General features: G+C 36.2%; 6 protein-coding genes across 12 annotated transcripts; 5 read left to right on the forward strand and 1 right to left on the reverse strand.

Moving 5' to 3' along the window:
- Window positions 1-497: 497 nt before the first annotated feature.
- Window positions 498-806, forward strand: LOC18027114. Its single transcript, XM_006410665.1, has one exon. The coding sequence runs from the start codon at window positions 498-500 to the stop codon at window positions 804-806; it is 309 nt and encodes a 102-aa protein (XP_006410728.1).
- Window positions 807-1,446: 640 nt separating this feature from the next.
- LOC18027115 (ubiquitin-NEDD8-like protein RUB1) lies at window positions 1,447-2,819 on the forward strand. Its single transcript, XM_006410666.2, has 3 exons — window positions 1,447-1,650; window positions 2,012-2,271; window positions 2,531-2,819. Exons 1-3 carry the CDS (start codon window positions 1,558-1,560, stop codon window positions 2,655-2,657), a joined length of 480 nt encoding a protein of 159 aa, XP_006410729.1. The 5' UTR covers window positions 1,447-1,557; the 3' UTR covers window positions 2,658-2,819.
- Window positions 2,820-2,969: 150 nt separating this feature from the next.
- Window positions 2,970-4,660, forward strand: LOC18027116. Its single transcript, XM_006410667.2, has 3 exons — window positions 2,970-2,980; window positions 3,149-3,822; window positions 4,208-4,660. Exons 1-3 carry the CDS (start codon window positions 2,970-2,972, stop codon window positions 4,549-4,551), a joined length of 1,029 nt encoding a protein of 342 aa, XP_006410730.2. The 3' UTR covers window positions 4,552-4,660.
- Window positions 4,661-6,198: 1,538 nt separating this feature from the next.
- LOC18027117 (probable mannan synthase 7) lies at window positions 6,199-9,202 on the forward strand. 4 transcript variants are annotated; one of them, XM_024160915.1, is made up of 9 exons: window positions 6,199-6,363; window positions 6,841-7,170; window positions 7,261-7,359; window positions 7,496-7,748; window positions 7,849-7,959; window positions 8,043-8,179; window positions 8,254-8,567; window positions 8,657-8,851; window positions 8,926-9,202. In XM_024160915.1, the coding sequence occupies exons 1-9, from the start codon at window positions 6,298-6,300 to the stop codon at window positions 9,089-9,091; spliced, it is 1,671 nt and encodes a 556-aa protein (XP_024016683.1). In that variant the 5' UTR covers window positions 6,199-6,297; the 3' UTR covers window positions 9,092-9,202. The 4 variants fall into 4 exon arrangements, with proteins under 4 accessions (XP_024016683.1, XP_024016684.1, XP_024016685.1 ...); XM_024160916.1 differs by lacking the exon at window positions 6,199-6,363 and adding an exon at window positions 6,375-6,557; XM_024160917.1 differs by lacking the exon at window positions 6,199-6,363 and adding an exon at window positions 6,376-6,557 and having other exon boundaries at window positions 7,489-7,748.
- Window positions 9,203-9,401: 199 nt separating this feature from the next.
- LOC18027118 (monooxygenase 2) lies at window positions 9,402-11,597 on the forward strand. Of its 2 annotated transcripts, none has more exons than XM_006410670.2 (6): window positions 9,402-9,690; window positions 9,778-9,924; window positions 10,106-10,171; window positions 10,265-10,427; window positions 10,590-10,818; window positions 10,906-11,597. In XM_006410670.2, exons 1-6 carry the CDS (start codon window positions 9,476-9,478, stop codon window positions 11,424-11,426), a joined length of 1,341 nt encoding a protein of 446 aa, XP_006410733.1. In that variant the 5' UTR covers window positions 9,402-9,475; the 3' UTR covers window positions 11,427-11,597. The 2 variants fall into 2 exon arrangements, with proteins under 2 accessions (XP_006410733.1, XP_006410734.1); XM_006410671.2 differs by having other exon boundaries at window positions 9,553-9,690; window positions 10,098-10,171.
- Window positions 11,521-12,142, reverse strand: LOC18027119. Of its 3 annotated transcripts, none has more exons than XR_002901552.1 (2): window positions 11,666-12,138; window positions 11,521-11,558 (listed from the first exon to the last, which is right to left on the reverse strand). XR_002901552.1 is itself a non-coding variant. In XM_024160919.1 (2 exons), the coding sequence occupies exons 1-2, from the start codon at window positions 12,123-12,125 to the stop codon at window positions 11,689-11,691; spliced, it is 300 nt and encodes a 99-aa protein (XP_024016687.1). In that variant the 5' UTR covers window positions 12,126-12,142; the 3' UTR covers window positions 11,530-11,688. The 3 variants fall into 3 exon arrangements, 2 of the variants coding, with proteins under 2 accessions (XP_024016687.1, XP_006410735.1); XM_024160919.1 differs by having other exon boundaries at window positions 11,530-11,732; window positions 11,870-12,142; XM_006410672.2 differs by lacking the exon at window positions 11,521-11,558 and having other exon boundaries at window positions 11,696-11,758; window positions 11,870-12,138.
- Window positions 12,143-16,106: the final 3,964 nt, after the last annotated feature.

Here is a 16,106-nt window from a genome sequence, read left to right on the forward strand (position 1 = left end):
TCAAATACCATATTTGTTTACCCTCCTCAATAGTCATTATGGAAGACTTTTGATATAGAATGATTTTTTTTTGTATGAGAAAAGAAAGGCGAGAATATATGAACCAGCAATTGTATATTTTCCTTGATAGTATCACATAATTGATATACAAATTGATTGTCGATATACATGTGTCAAACAAATCTATAAACTTTCCAATTTTTGTGTGTTTTTTATATTATGAATTCACGCATATTCTATGAAACCCGCTCAATGGAAAGAGTTAATGTACACTTTCCTTGATAGTATGACGTAATTAATACAAAATTGATTGTAGATTTGCGTATGGGTCAAACAAATATTTTAAACTTTCCAATTTTTTTGATTTTTCTATAGTCAAAATTCACACATCTTCTATATATATATATATATGGTTTTTTCTGTTTATAAGTTCTCATTAGCTCTACACAATCAAAATCCACAAAACAGTTTTTTCTTTTTTTTTCATATCCTCAACAATGAATCAAAAACAAACTACAGTGATTTTTTTCTTGTTAGCCTTAATCTCAGCATTGATTTTAAGACAATCTGGAGCGGAATTAGTGGGGCATGAAAATTGTGATACAACCGCCATAGATAAGGTGCCGGGATGTTACGATGCACTGAGATTAGCGTCAGATTCAGATTACAGATGGCTATCAAAAGATTGTTGCCAAGCAGTGAGCACATTTCTTGATCCTTGCTTCTTAGTTTGTTATCCTGGCAAATCATATCCTATTAATATCTTTCAAGACATTTGTTCTTCTAAATTTCCTGGATCAAATTAATGATCAATTTTCGTGTACTTTTCACGATATAATAAAAATCAATAATATTTAGTTTTTAATTTTTCCCTTTTACTTATTTCCATTTAGTATTGTTTCATATGTTAACTATGCAAATGAAGAATTCTGAAGAAGACAATAATAATAATTTGAATTCAACAAAATTAAAAATTCATCAGTCATGTACAATACTAGTTTCTTTAAAAGCATTTGCATTCGAAAGTTCCCCAGATCTATTTTATATCTTTAATGATATATATTTCAAATTTTACTTTTTTAACTTTTGTACATGGATCTTATAATGTTTCATGGGCTTTGCTTTGTTTAAAGTCTCATGTTTATCTAATTTCTTTTGTAAAGGCTATTATTTTTCTCTCATGTCCATCCGTATATCAACTATATAGTCAGACAAAAAAAAAAAAGTCAGACTTTCGTCACTCCATCATATTCTAATAAAAAGTTCCACGTTTTTTTGTCGTCTAGCAAATTCCACATTAACTGTTAGTCCCGGTTAATAGAAACCAAAAAAAAAAAAAAGAGTTTTAAGAGAAGAAAACATAATTGGGCCTACAAAGTCAGAATGAAAAATGATAAAAATTGGCGTAGTCATAACGCTTGTATACCAAAGTGACCGACCCTTTTAACCAGTGAATATATATACACACATATACACATTCGATAGACCCGCCCTAAGCATCCGAGAGAGAGAGCCAAAGGAGAAGGAAAAATTCAATTATTGGCGACAAGTGTAGAGATGCAGATCTTCGTCAAAACCCTCACCGGAAAAACAATAACCCTTGAGGTCGAGAGCAGCGACACCATCGACAATGTCAAAGCCAAAATTCAGGTTTTCTTTTCGCTCAATTAGGTCTTCTTGTTTTGTTGCCTTTAATTTCTACTTGTTTCTGGGTTAATTGAGATCATGTAGCTGTTGATTTGAGAAACGATCTGATGTAATCTCCTGCTAATCGAAGTAAAACCCTTATACTATATGATTAAGAGTTGATTCGAGCAGATATCTGTTGTTTGATTTTGAAGGATCTTGTATGCGATTTGATCGAATTGCTTGAGTAATAGCTAAAACCCATAGATTCACGATATATTCATCTAGAAATAGCTCAGCTCAGCTCAAAGAGTTACGCTTTATTGTGCTAAAGCTATGGTTTGATCTTTTGGTAATTGATTCTTTCACTTTCAATTTTGAACAGGACAAAGAAGGTATACCACCTGATCAGCAAAGGCTGATATTTGCCGGTAAGCAACTGGAAGATGGAAGAACCCTAGCGGATTACAACATCCAGAAAGAGTCTACTCTTCATCTGGTGTTAAGGCTCAGAGGTGGAACCATGATAAAAGTGAAGACACTCACAGGAAAGGAAATCGAGATTGATATCGAACCAACCGATACAATTGATCGGATCAAGGAACGTGTTGAAGAGAAAGAAGGCATCCCTCCTGTACAACAAAGGTTTAAAAATCACTTCTTTCTCTTATTGAGCAAACATTAACTCTTCCCCTGACTCGTTGTGCTCACACCACAACAAGTCTATTTAAGGCCCTGATTATGGTTTTCTACTTTGGCCCTGGATGAAATTGTTTGCAATGTTCTGCATATATGGAACAGCAAAAACTCTTTTGTTTGCGTCTTTCTCAAACCATTATATAACTTGGGGGTCTCATGTGCACTACTTGTTGGATTCTAACTCATTGTGGTTTATTGTTTTCAGGCTTATCTACGCCGGGAAACAGCTTGCTGATGACAAAACGGCCAAAGATTACAACATTGAGGGTGGCTCTGTTCTTCATTTGGTTCTTGCTCTTAGGGGTGGTTTTGCTCCTGCTTCTTTTCTCTGATCTGAATAAATAAGATTGAACGAACATCTTCTTTGTTTCTGTATTATTCTCCTATGGTGGTGGAATTCATGGAAATTGGAATATTATGATGTTCTCTTTGATTGTGTTTTTGGATCATCATATTACTTATTATATTATTCATTCAGTCTCTCTTACATTAAATATTTGAGATTTGGTTTGTCTGTATGACTCATTAACCGATGCTTACTCCCTGAAATCATCATCATGTTCGGGATAGCGTCATCCGCCTCCTTTATATTCACATAAACTTTTCATGGAACATTACAGTACAGAGATGATAATAAAAGAAAAATGCAGAAAATGTGGTAATTGATTTTAATGGGAACCATCTGTCTATATTGTTTTTTCTTTTTCTCATTATTGGAAGCACTGTCTTTTCGCACTTGGTGACAATCTTAGTACAGATTTTGACCGGTCTTCGCTCATTCACCAACACTTATTTCTCTCTCTCTACTTCTTGAATTCAAAAGATTCAGAGATACACATAAGACTGATCAGGTGGTGGTTATGAGAGAGTATAGGAAAGGGAATTGGACGGTGAGTGAGACTTTGGTGCTCATAGAAGCCAAGAAGATGGACGAAGAGAGGCGTGTGCAGCGATCTATCGGCCCTCACAGCTCCGTGACGGAGCTCCGGTGGAAATGGATAGAGGAGTATTGTTGGAGGAAAGGATGTCTGAGGAACCAGAATCAGTGCAACGATAAGTGGGACAATCTCATGAGGAGCTACAAGAAGATCAGAGAGTACGAGAGATGGAGGGTAGAATCGTCTCCTAACACCGGCTCCTCTTCCTACTCGAAGATGGAGAAGGTTGAGAGGAAAGAGAAGAACTTGCCGAGTAATATGCTGCCTCAGATATACGAGGCGTTGGCTGAACTTGTTGAGAAGAAGGGTCTACCTTCGTCTTCCTCTTCCGCCACCGTTGCCGTCGGTAACGGTGGCTCTTCCGGTGGCCAGATCCTAAGAATGTGCCAACACAGTTTAGGATTTGAAGCTCCGGTGATGGCTCAGCCGTTGCATCAAATCTTTCCGGCTACTATTGTATTACCTCTTCCAACACAGTTATCTCTAGCCTTATCACATCCTCCGCCGCCAAAACTTCCACCGTCAACATTTCAAGCTGAGCCTTTACAGCCCATAGTAGGTACCTTCCGTTTTATCCCTCTTCTTTAACTCCTAAACTAAATGACCCCAAAAACTGGATTTTTAGTTTAAGATTAGTAATTAAAGTTCAGCTGTGTAATAAATAGCTACTTCTCAGCTTGTCTTAATCAGTCCAAAATCCAAATGATGCATTAAAAATCCAAACTTTACAATTATACCATGAAAACAAAAAAAAAAACAAAAAACAAAAAATGAGTAACATTATGTTAAGATTTAAAGTAGTGAACCCATATTTTGAATTTTGATCGATGAAGAAATTAATACAAAATATATACTCAATATTGTTCAGTATAATCTCTCTAATTATTCTCTTAGAAGAGGGCTAGTAGCTCAGATTCTGATACGACTGAGTCTTCACTCTTCAGACACATATCCGGCAAAGCGAAGGAGAACAAAGCAGAGAGAAAGCACGATTGGAGAAGAGAGAGAGTCAGAGGATATTGCGGTTGGAGCGGCGTTATCAAGAAGCGCGTCTCTGATCGCACAAGTGATAAGAGAGAGTGACGAGAGACAAGAAAGGAGCCATAAGGAAGTGGTGAGGTTGCAAGAGAGGAGACTGGAGATTGAGGAATCCAAAGCTGAGATAAACAGAAAAGGTATGAGTGGCGTGGTGGACGCCATCAACAAACTCGCAACCTCCATTTTTACTTTGGCTTCTTCTTCTTCTTCGTGCCATAACAATCAAAATCACCAAGGAGGTCCACAATGATATTATTGACTAGATTATAAGTATTTGCTTAGTTAGGATATGTAGATATATGATTCTTGATTTGTAACCTTCAAAATATATATATGTAGTCCTACTCCTATCAACCATGCAAAATGTTCCTACTATAGACGCCTTGTCATATGGAGTAAGTAATTAATCACTATCATACACTTAAAAAGTTTTGTGTTTTCTTTGTTGTTGAAGTGTGGAGCGTGTAAGAGCACGCGCTAGGGAAGAGTATTATTGGTGGGTTATGTGATTTCATATCTATTCTTGACCTTTTACTGCATCAATACAAAAAGACACTGTCACAACTCACAAGGACCCTCTCTTATTGGTAGAATATGTTTCAATTAGAATAGAATGTGGTTACAGATTACAATGAATCCAATATTTTCTATATTGCTCCACCACGTTTCTATTGTGTATACATGATAGTTTTGAGAAGATTCTTTCTCTTCTTGTTTTTTTGGGCATCATTTTTTTCTTTTCAATTTAGAAGATTTTTCTTTAATAAATGTACATAGATGTATCTGTTTTAACTTTTGACATTATTCATTACTAAATGCCGTTTCCAACGTGGTCCATAATTAAGTAGTTATCACTATCAATTTGACGACAAAAAAAAAGAGAGAGGGTAGTTATCAGTTTGTCACCATTATTAGATTCATACCACCAATATTGTTAAGAAGAAGAGAGAAAAAAAACAAATCTATTATATTAAAACAGAAGCACTTTTAGTACTTTATCCAAACACTCCTAAAATTTTTTTAAAAATAATTATTTGAAAACTGTTTTAAGATTATTCTATTATGTTGCAATATTATTTCAAAAAATATTTTTTTATATAAAAAAATAATTCTGAAAATTAGATATCAATTTAGATAATTAAAGATTGTTTTAATATAAATTATATTTAATTTAAAAATTAAAATATTTTAAAAATTTACAATTAAGTTTAAGTCTAAAAAGTTAGATATTAATTTAAATTACTTTATACTTCTTTAAATATAGTTTAGATTTAATTTAACATTTGAAATTTAAATAATATTTTTATAATAAATATATGATTAACGAATATGTTATTGTGTTTTTTTAATCATAATCAATCAGTCAAAATTTTACATAATAAAAATTGATAAATATTTATATTATATGATAATTTGATGGGACGGGTTAAGTTTTTTTTATAATTATGGTCTTATGCGGACTAAGTTATCAAATAATGCAAGGTATTAAGCTAAAAATATTTCAAAATTAGTAAATATGTTATTATATAGTAATATGAAAAGATGGGTTAGCATTATGTTTTTATAACCATAGTCTTTTTTCGCATCGATAAAATAATGAATTAGAATTATGTTTTTATAATAACTGTCTTTTTTCGATTATTAGAATGATCGAATTATAATTATGTTTTTATGTTCGTGATCATAATGATACTAACAGAAAAATTAAATATAAATTATATATATAAACAAAAAATGAATCTTTAACACTTATTAAAAATTATACCTACAAAAAATCATAAAATATATTAAAAATTTTGATAAAATTCTCGGGCGAATGCACGGGTAAAATCTAGTAATCTTTTAAATGACAGCAAAGGAATTGAATTGGCCCACTTGGCCGATGAAAATCCCAAGTTGACTCCAAAAGACTAGAGAGAGAGAGAGAGAAACAGAGGCGAGACATTATCGGCCACGGAGCAGTCGGCGATTTGTGGGAGAGACTGGAGAATTTTCAATGTCTCCTCTCGCAATCTTCCACCGTCTTGCTCACGACACCTTCTCTTCTTTTCTTCTCTCACTGGTTCGCTTTCTTTCTCTCTACTCCATTGACGAATGTTGCATTTTGCTTGCTATCTACGACTGCTTTTGATTCCTTTTCCTTTTTTTTTTTTAATCTGGGTTTCTTGCAACGACTTTAATGCTTCTTCAATTTGGACTTCTCGTCAACATTTTCTCTGGAAAGGATGGAACTTTTTTTGTTGATTTCACTAAATCGTAAGAACCCATTTCGTCATTGCTCATTTCTTGCGTGCTACATTGCTTTAGATCTGAGATACTAAGAAGATCTGTTAAAAAATACCCAATCTTTATCCTTTCTGTCAGTTTTGTAATTTAGTGTATTAAAACTTGGTGTGTCTACGTTCTCTACATCTTTATAATCAAGACGTGGTTCGTTTCCGGATTCAAGAATAGTTGCAGATGTCTTTGAATGTATTAAACTCGAGAGCCAATTTCTGGTTTACTTAATCGTCTTCTCTTTGTTTACTTCTCATTGAAGTCTCAAGCTGGAAGTTCTAAAGCATCAACATTCCGCAATGCCATCCCTACATCGGAAGACATCTTTGCCCGAATCAGACTCTGGTTGGGTCAAACAAGGGCTGTAGTAGTTGTACCTGTCTTCAAGTTCATGGTGGCTCTATGCTTGATCATGTCTGTCATGCTCTTCGTAGAGATGATGTACATGGGAATTGTGGTAGCGTATGTCAAGTTGTTCAAGAGAAAACCTGAGAAAGTTTACAAATGGGAAGCTATGGAGGATGATGTTGAGTGTGGCAGTGAAAGCTTCCCTATGGTTCTTGTGCAAATACCTATGTACAATGAAAAAGAGGTAACAACAACCTAAGCAACTAATTTTCTGTATCATCACAGTGATTGGTATTTAGTGAACTGTTTTGGTTGGGATTACTGTATTTTATAGGTTTGTGAGCAATCAATTGCAGCTGCTTGCAAAATCTCTTGGCCATCGAATCGTATAATAATTCAAGTGCTTGATGACTCCACTGATCCAGCCAGTAAGGTCCTTGTTAACCTCTATAGACCACTTCTCCTTCCTCATCTCAAGCCCTGTGTTTTGGATGGACTCATGAATTTTTATTGTGTTCAAGTGAGTCCCTTAACATTTTGGTAATGTGGAAATTATGGGAAGGAAACAGGAGTTAGTGGAAAAAGAATGTGAGAGATGGTCGAAAGAAGGCGTCAACGTAACCTTTGAGATAAGGGATAACAGGAACGGATACAAAGCTGGTGCTCTGAGAGAAGGAATGAAGCATAGCTATGTGAAACAGTGTGACTATGTTGCTATCTTTGATGCTGATTTCCAGCCTGATCCTGACTTCCTACTTCGCACTGTTCCTTTCCTAATCCACAATCCAAAGCTAGCACTTGTCCAAGGCCGGTGGGAGTTTGGTAATGTTCCTTAGACACCTTTCTCTTCTGTTCTAATCACAAATTTAAAATTGGTACATAATAATGCCATGCTTTTGCTAACAATCTCATGGCATCACAGTGAACGCGGATCAATGCATGATGACGAGATTGCAGGAGATGTCTCTAAGTTACCACTTCACAGTAGAGCAGCAAGTTGGATCTTCAACATTTGCCTTCTTTGGTTTCAACGGTATAGTTCTCTTTGCTTCATTTTTTTTATTTACTTTACTTTTCGCAGTATAAGATTTTTCTTATTGTCTGAAACTATTACAGGAACAGCTGGCGTATGGAGAATCTCAGCGCTGAATGAATCTGGGGGATGGAATGACCAGACAACAGTAGAAGACATGGACTTAGCTGTACGAGCCACACTCAGAGGATGGAAGTTTCTATATATCGATGATCTCAAGGTATAGAAGATTACTCTCTTTTCTTGGCATCTTGGGTTGTGCATTTTAAGCAATTTTGAGTCTGTTATCTGTAGGTGAAAAGTGAGTTACCTTGTTCCTTCAACGCCCTCCGTAGCCAGCAGCATCGTTGGACTTGTGGCCCTGCCAATCTATTCAGAAAAATGGCTGGGCAAATAATAAGGAGCGAGAATGTTTCTGTAGGGAAGAAGTTGTATATGATCTACAGCTTCTTCTTTATGCGCAAGATCGTGGCTCACGTCCTCACCTTCGGATTCTACTGTGTTATCTTGCCAGCAACTGTTATGTTCCCAGAAGTCACAGTTCCAAAATGGGCTGCATTTTATCTCCCTTCTTTGATCACTCTCTTTATCGCAATCGGTAGACTAAGGTCTCCCTCTCTTACTCTTTCAAAACAAAGTGCATATATATAAATTATCGTTTTTATGTCTTCTTACATTTTGTCCTCTTTGTTAACAGATCAATCCACCTTTTGGCTTTCTGGGTTCTGTTTGAGAATGCTATGTCCCTGCTTCGAACAAAGGCTCTGGTCATGGGGTTGTTAGAAACAGGACGAGTACAAGAATGGGTTGTGACTGAGAAATTAGGTGACGGTCTCAAGACGAAGCTGATTGCACAAGTGCCTAGAGAAAATCATGTCAGATTCAGGGAGAGGTAAGTAGACATGTCATACTGGTTTTGGTTGAGTCCTTGACCGAGTTTGAGCTTTATTATTATTGTTGTTGCAGGGTGCATTTGCTGGAGTTATTGGTTGGAGCGTACCTGTTGTTCTGCGGATGCTACGACATCATCTTCGGGAAGAACACACTCTATGTGTACCTTCTGTTACAGTCAACGGCCTTCTTCGTTGTTGGTTTTGGTTTTGTAGGCAAATATGTTCCTGCTTCCTCCTAACATAGATAATAGATCAAAGAGTCTCAATATGTTTCAAAAGTGTTTTAGATGATACAATATTGAGAATACCCTTTTTTGGGGGGGGGATGTCTATGAAAAATGCTATATATATACCACTTGAGTGTTTGTAACACAAAGAATCTCAAAATATGACTAATACAAACTCCTCTTGACCCGGACACGCCAAGTAGCAAGTGACATGGTGAGGCAACATAACCAAAGTGACGAAAGCACCATGGTCTTGATTGTGTCTTTGTTGAACTCGTGGCTTCACATTAACTACAGAAAAAAGTTTTAAAAGTCTGCACTTTTTATGGATGAAAATCAAATGAATAAGCATTATCCACTTGTCCTCCCCTGAAAAAAAAATTCACAAGCGTGGCCATGGCAATGTCTTTTCTGCTTCCGATCTATCCTCCGACACAGTCACCTCTCCATTCCTCAGCCAGAAGCTACAGATGGTTCTCGGTTCGAACCGGTTCAAAACCGGTCTGTTTAGCGATGACCAGAGCACAAACAAGCGGTGGTGACCTCGAGGAGAGCGTAGTAATCGTTGGCGCCGGGATTGGCGGACTCGCCACCGCCGTTTCTCTCCACCGGTAAGTACGAGTTACAAAACCGGTTCTTTGAATTTTTACTTGAAACTCAAGAGCCACTAAACCGGAGATTTTGGTTGACGGTTTTAGGCTCGGAATCCGGTCGGTGGTGCTGGAGCAAGCAGAGTCGCTTCGGACCGGAGGAACATCGCTGACGCTATTCAAGAACGGTTGGCGCGTTCTGGACGCCATCTCCGTCGGGCCTCAACTCCGAACGCAGTTCCTCGAAATTGAAGGGTACAGTTTCTTTTTTTTGCCCATCAATTAGGAAAAAAGAAAAATCAGAGATCATAGATAAAAACATGGGCAATGATCCCGACAGTGACAGATCACACTTATGTTAGGAGCTATGATCTAAAAACAGAGACTTTTTACTTGTTGGTTTTACCTGAGTGTGTTGGTATGATCAGCTGAGCAGGATGGTAGTGAAGCAGGAAGATGGAAGAGAGCTTCGTTCTTTCAAATTCAAAGATGAAGATCAAAGGTAAGCACTTTATAACTTGCTCACGAGGGTGGTTCAAAGCATTTGATTTGATTACTTTGTGTAATCAAAGCATGTCTTTTATATTTTATATAGCCAAGAAGTTCGGGCGGTGGAGAGGCGAGTACTGTTGGAAACACTTGCTAGCCAGCTGCCTCCACAAACCATTCGGTTTTCCTCAAAACTGAAAACAATACAAAGCAATGCCAATGGTGACACTCTCCTTGAACTTGAAGATGGAAGCCAATTGCTTGCAAATGTATTTGTTCTCTCAGGCACTGGGCCTATGGTTACTGTGGTTACATGGATGATTTACCTTTCCTTCAAGCATCTTTTGCTTATTAGACATCAGGATGCATCAACCTATGACCAGAAGAAGAAATGTGACTTAGCTGAGTTTTTTTATGCATGTCTTTGACAGATTGTTATTGGTTGTGACGGTATTCGGTCTAAGGTCGCGAGTTGGATGGGATTCAGTGAGCCGAAATATGCTGGTCATTGCGCTTTCCGTGGCCTCGGTTTCTATCCAAATGGACAGCCATTTCAGAGAAAGGTGAACTACATATACGGAAGAGGGCTTCGAGCTGGATATGTACCAGTATCTGCAACAAAAGTCTACTGGTTCATCTGTTTCAATAGCCCATCTCTAGGTAGGTTTTCAACACTCCTCAAGACATTCCACAAAGATAACTTCTTCTTTCAATTCCTATATTATAGATCTTGAGATATCTATGCAGGGCCAAAGATTACGGATCCAGCTATCCTCAAAAAACAAGCCAAAGAACTGGTTAGTACATGGCCTGAAGATCTGCAAGACCTCATTGATCTAACACCTGATGAAACAATCAGCAGGACTCCACTTGTAGACCGGTGGCTATGGCCTGGAATAGCTCCTCCTGCATCAAAAGGAAGAGTTGTTCTTGTTGGAGATGCTTGGCACCCAATGACTCCAAATCTTGGGCAAGGTGCTTGTTGTGCCTTGGAAGATTCGGTTGTTCTGGCGAACAAACTCGCCGGTGCAATCAATGGAGGGAGTGAATCAGTGGAAGAGGCAATGGAGTCATATGGGAGTGAGAGATGGTCTCGGGCTTTTCCGTTGACAGTACGTGCAAATCTAGTTGGATCACTTCTGCAATGGGACAATCCACTTGTGTGTTCCGTTAGAGACAAGTTTGTCATACCAAAGTTAGTGAGGCTCGGACCAATGCTTGAACACACAAACTTCGAGTGTGAGCCTCTCTATGGTTCAAAAACCTGAATTTTCTTACGCATTGATCTGTCTGTATAGCGAGATATACAAGCATACGCTCCATTGGATATAGAGAGGGACTTGAACAACGTATAATTAAAGAAAATGTATGTAAAAACAGATCCTTTTATTAAATAATCTCTGTAAAAGAATAAATACAATACATATCGTTAGATTCTACAGAGGTAAAATTTCTGAAAAAAATTGTCTTGACAAGAAAAGAGTAAGCTTTGAACTAAAGAAGGCACCTAATAATCGTCCGTTCAAGTCATCAAACTCTGTCTTTCCAGTTTCCACCATGTAAGCCAATCGTCACTGTTTGCTCATTGATAAACACAAGTCTTATCACAACAAGATAGAAATCATTCTCAATCAATCGGATTCGAGGACCATCACAAATAAACAGACAACAATCAGCGAAACAGAGGAGATCTCAGAGGAAACAATTTTACCTGGATTCGAAAACATCCAAAGTATAACGGCGCAGAGAATGAGAACGAGAGGAATGAAATGGATAGCGTTCTCGGCGGATCTGAGTCGCGATTTGTCCTTTTTTCCGGGGTAAGAGTTAGGGTCGTAGCGAGGCAGAAGAAGAAGGGCATCTTCCGAAGATGTGACGCTGTGAATTCGCGGCGGAGACGGTGATGGAGACGGAGTGTTGGCTGATAATTGGTCGGAAACTATGGAGGCGCTCGCCGATCGACGCATTCTCTTTGCTCTACTTTTTACGCGCTTCTCGGGTTCACAAGGAGAAATCTTTATATAGTGAATGCGAATTGACTATTTTACCCCTTGAAAGTCAAGCTCACGCGCTCTTCCCGGCAAATCAGTGTCTGTTGAGTGTGTATGTGTTATTTTCGAGTACCGAGAAACACACTTAACATCCACTTTTTAATATTTTGTGTCTTTTTTAGTATTTCATGAGCCAAAATCAAAACTAAATTTTACATTCCATTCAATATCATCTTAGGAGAATATCCATGCACTATATCTCTATATAATAGATTGATATCCCTTCTACAATTTGTGTGTTCTCGATACATCTTTCTATCCAGCCGTATCATTTGATTTCTTAATAATTTAGACGTTTAACTTAGAATCTTCGTAAGTAATTACTTGGCCGAGTCTCAAAGTCTACCCACGTCCTAAGTTTTGTAACTTTTATCATTGTTTCTATCCTCACTCCCAAGTGTATTTTTATTGATGGCTCATAATTTTTGATGGCTCCAAACAAAAAAGTTAGAATCCTCAACATATGTTGCACTAACATCCTCTTAAAACTCTTGAAGATATTGTTTCTGAACTCTGTTTACTAATGTTATATTTATTTTAATGCTTGCATATGTAGAAAAATGTTATTTTTTTTAGATTTGAATAAATTTAATATTCATTTAAAATTTTTTAAAAAAAAAATTTAGTCCATGAAACTAATAAAAAATTAAAATTTTCAAATTTTAATTTGGATTCAGGGCCGGTTTTATGTGATTTTATTGGATTTTAATTGGGCCAAAATTAATATATAAGTTTTGAATTTAACAATAATTAAAATCCAATATCTTATGTATTTTAGGGTTTCATGTATGTCATTATTCCCTATAAATATGATGTGACTATCACAGAAATCCGCCGCACCAACGCTAGAAATGAAGTTTATAGCTAACAAGAGAGGATCTCGATTGCGCGCAACAAGATCAAGAAGTAAATCGAAATCTCTATTTCTAGATTTGTTTCAGTATATTTATAGATTAAATTCGCATGAAAAAATTTTATCGCCAATTTTTCTATATTAATTTAATGAAAAAACCATCAACAGCTATATTCATGGAGAAATACAAACCTACAAAATGGTAACAGAACCGTGAATGGTTGTATGATTAGGTTTATAGACATGTACGAATCAACAATATGCAGTCTATTGTTTTCATTATCAAACTTTGTAAGAAAATTCCTCTTTTTAAGCTTTTTTTTCTTTTGCAGTATAAAAACGATAAGATTTTGTACAACCCAAAATCTGGTAAGACAATTGTCCATATAACTTTACTCTACATATATTTAAGATTGATTTCTGGTTATTTCTGCTAATTTGCGAGGATCGCAGAGTCTAATTCAATGTTTATGCATGTCGTGGCAGCTTGTAGTTGATCAAGCAGATGGCTAGGAAGAATATTAGCGTTAGGTCCTTAACGGAGAATGAAAAGTACGTTGTTTCTGACGTTGATGAAAAACTCATGATATATTGCAAACCTCTTATGCTTTACAACATTCTTCAAACTCGCTCACAGCACAACGTATGCTCTCTCTCTCTCTCTCTCTCTCTCTCTCTCTCTCTCTCTCTCTCTCTCTCTCTCTCTCTCTCTCTCTCTCTCTCTCTCTCTCTCTCTCTCTCTCTCTCTTTCCTCAAACATTTTTTTATTATTACTAGCTCAGAACCACTTTATTGAATTTTTCTTCGTCTTTTCTGTATAAATTGTTTGTTTCCATTTTAGTAACTAGAAAATTTATAGTTTAATCAAGGAAGTCTGTTTGTTGAAAAACAATTATTGGTTATTTTTCCTTTGCTATGCAGCCATATTTCCTTTTAAGAGGTTTGAGCTACAAAATCCAAGCAAAGAAAAAGAAGAAGTATGAATCTCTCTTCTTTGATGTTGGTTTATCATTTTCTTATGTTTTCAGAGAGTGATACTATCTTAGAAAATTCTAAATACTTTTTCTTTTTTTTTAAAACTACAATCAAAATCATTTAATTTATGAACTCTTCGTAAACACAAAACTTATGGTAGTTTTGGAACTAAAACTTGGTTCGTGGTATTTTAGGAAATCTTCTTCTTCTATTTCTAATACATATAAATGGCTTCTTATCTGCTCATACCACACCCACACTTGTATTTTGAATAGGAAAAATTCAGGTGGGAAATTAATTTTCAACTATATGGATAGTAATAACAAATTTCTAAAATCTGAAGGTGAGTCTTTAACATGGTTATTTCCTTTCAGAATATATTGTCTCCCGCTGTGTTTTTGCTGAAAATTTTATGATTATCTACATACATTTTAAAATGCAGTTGTGGAGGATTTTTCTTGCCCATTTTGCTCAAAGAAATGTGGAGCCCCCGAGGTAGGCACTAATCAGAATCAAGCTTTCTAATGATATCTTTCATTTTTAAACAATATGTATTCAAATATTTTATGATCATTTACTCCAACATATATCTTACAAATATACAAAGTTCTTATATCGATACAAGCCGTGAAACTTCAATTGACGTCATCACATGACATCTTTTTTTTTTCTCACATGTGATGACGTTATCGAAGTTTCACGGCCTGCATCAATATAAGACCCGAGTTCGATGATAATTTTTTCATTTTGCTCAAAGAAATGTGGAGCCCCCGAGGTAAGCACTAATCAGAATCAAGCTTTCTAATGATATCTTTCATTTTTAAACAATATGTATTCAAATATTTTATGATCATTTACTCCAATATATATCTTGCAAATATACAAAGTTCTTATATCAATGCAAGCCCTAAAACTTCAATTGACGTCATCACATGACATCTTTTTTTTTCCTCACATGTGATGACGTCATTGAAATTTCACGGCCTGCATCGATATAAGACCCGAGTTCGATGATAATTTTTCATTTTGCTCAAAGAAATGTGGAGCCCCCGAGGTAGGCATTAATCAGAATCAAGCTTTCTAATGATATCTTTCATTTTTAAATAATATGTATTCAAATATTTTATGATCATTTACTCCAACATATATCTTGCAAATATACAAAAGTCTTATATCGATGCAGGCCGTGAAACTTCAATTGACGTCATCACATGACATCTTTGTTTTGTTCCTCACATGTGATGACGTCATTCAAGTTTCACGGCCTGCATCGGTATAAGACCCGATGATAATTTTTCATCCCCAATGAAATATATCATTAGAAAGCTTGATTCTGATGAAAACGATGATAACTTTTCATCCCCAGCAACTAAGCAAGAGCCCAGTCTTCGGAAAAGTCCAGCGAAACTATTCAACCAGAGATAGGTCAGTCCTCTGAACCTAAGGTGCCTCTTGCTTCTAGGAGGAAAATGTTATTGGCAGCGCGGTCCGAGGCTAGAGGGTTCGTTCTTTTGATATTTTAATTTCTAACTTTACATAATCTTCTTTTTACTTAATAAATATCCATAATACTTAGACCAAAAAAAAAATATTCATAATACTTAACCAAGATTATATTAATTTTTTCCAGGATTGAGCGTCTTAAGAAACGGCAGTTCTATCACTCTAAAACATTTCAGGTTGTTTTAGTTTCCTTCTTCATGTCTTGATTTATGTAACAATGCTGTCTTTTTTTTTTCTTTTTTTTTCACTAACCAAAGTTGTATGTGGAAGCCAATGTCTTTTGAACAAGTAATGTCTGATGCGGATAGCGAAACTGAAGTTGATGATGAATTTGCAGACATTGAAGAACGCATGGTATTTCATTTTTTTCCTTTTCTTTTTATGTTCATTGAATTGTTGTTATGAAAGATCATAACTCAACCCTAAAGGCCTTTGTTCTTTTTGTCCCCCAAAATGTCCCAGAGGCTTAATCAGTTGACGAAGGTGAGCGACGAGGAAAAGGATTTATGTTCCTTTGGAACTCATTTGTGAGAAAGCAAAGGTATCTATATTTTTTTTTATTCTAC

The sequence above is a fragment of the Eutrema salsugineum genome, unplaced genomic scaffold (genome assembly GCF_000478725.1).
Source record: "Eutrema salsugineum unplaced genomic scaffold, Eutsalg1_0 scaffold_10, whole genome shotgun sequence".
Lineage (NCBI taxonomy): Eukaryota > Viridiplantae > Streptophyta > Magnoliopsida > Brassicales > Brassicaceae > Eutrema > Eutrema salsugineum.

Coding starts and splice junctions, on each gene's coding strand:
- LOC18027117 (XM_024160915.1), top strand. CDS start 6,298: ATGTCTCCTCTCGCAATCTTCCACCGTCTTGCTCACGACACCTTCTCT. Junction 7,360..7,495: donor CCACTGATCCAGCCAGTAAG/GTCCTTGTTAAC, acceptor GGAAGGAAACAG/GAGTTAGTGGAAAAAGAATG. Junction 8,852..8,925: donor CATGTCAGATTCAGGGAGAG/GTAAGTAGACAT, acceptor TTGTTGTTGCAG/GGTGCATTTGCTGGAGTTAT.
- LOC18027115 (XM_006410666.2), top strand. CDS start 1,558: ATGCAGATCTTCGTCAAAACCCTCACCGGAAAAACAATAACCCTTGAG. Junction 1,651..2,011: donor ATGTCAAAGCCAAAATTCAG/GTTTTCTTTTCG, acceptor AATTTTGAACAG/GACAAAGAAGGTATACCACC. Junction 2,272..2,530: donor ATCCCTCCTGTACAACAAAG/GTTTAAAAATCA, acceptor TATTGTTTTCAG/GCTTATCTACGCCGGGAAAC.
- LOC18027118 (XM_006410670.2), top strand. CDS start 9,476: ATGGCAATGTCTTTTCTGCTTCCGATCTATCCTCCGACACAGTCACCT. Junction 9,925..10,105: donor CAGTTCCTCGAAATTGAAGG/GTACAGTTTCTT, acceptor TCAGCTGAGCAG/GATGGTAGTGAAGCAGGAAG. Junction 10,172..10,264: donor TTCAAAGATGAAGATCAAAG/GTAAGCACTTTA, acceptor TATTTTATATAG/CCAAGAAGTTCGGGCGGTGG.
- LOC18027114 (XM_006410665.1), top strand. CDS start 498: ATGAATCAAAAACAAACTACAGTGATTTTTTTCTTGTTAGCCTTAATC.
- LOC18027119 (XM_024160919.1), bottom strand. CDS start 12,125: ATGCGTCGATCGGCGAGCGCCTCCATAGTTTCCGACCAATTATCAGCC. Junction 11,733..11,869: donor TTGGATGTTTTCGAATCCAG/GTAAAATTGTTT, acceptor ATGAGCAAACAG/TGACGATTGGCTTACATGGT.
- LOC18027116 (XM_006410667.2), top strand. Junction 3,823..4,207: donor GCCTTTACAGCCCATAGTAG/GTACCTTCCGTT, acceptor TTCACTCTTCAG/ACACATATCCGGCAAAGCGA.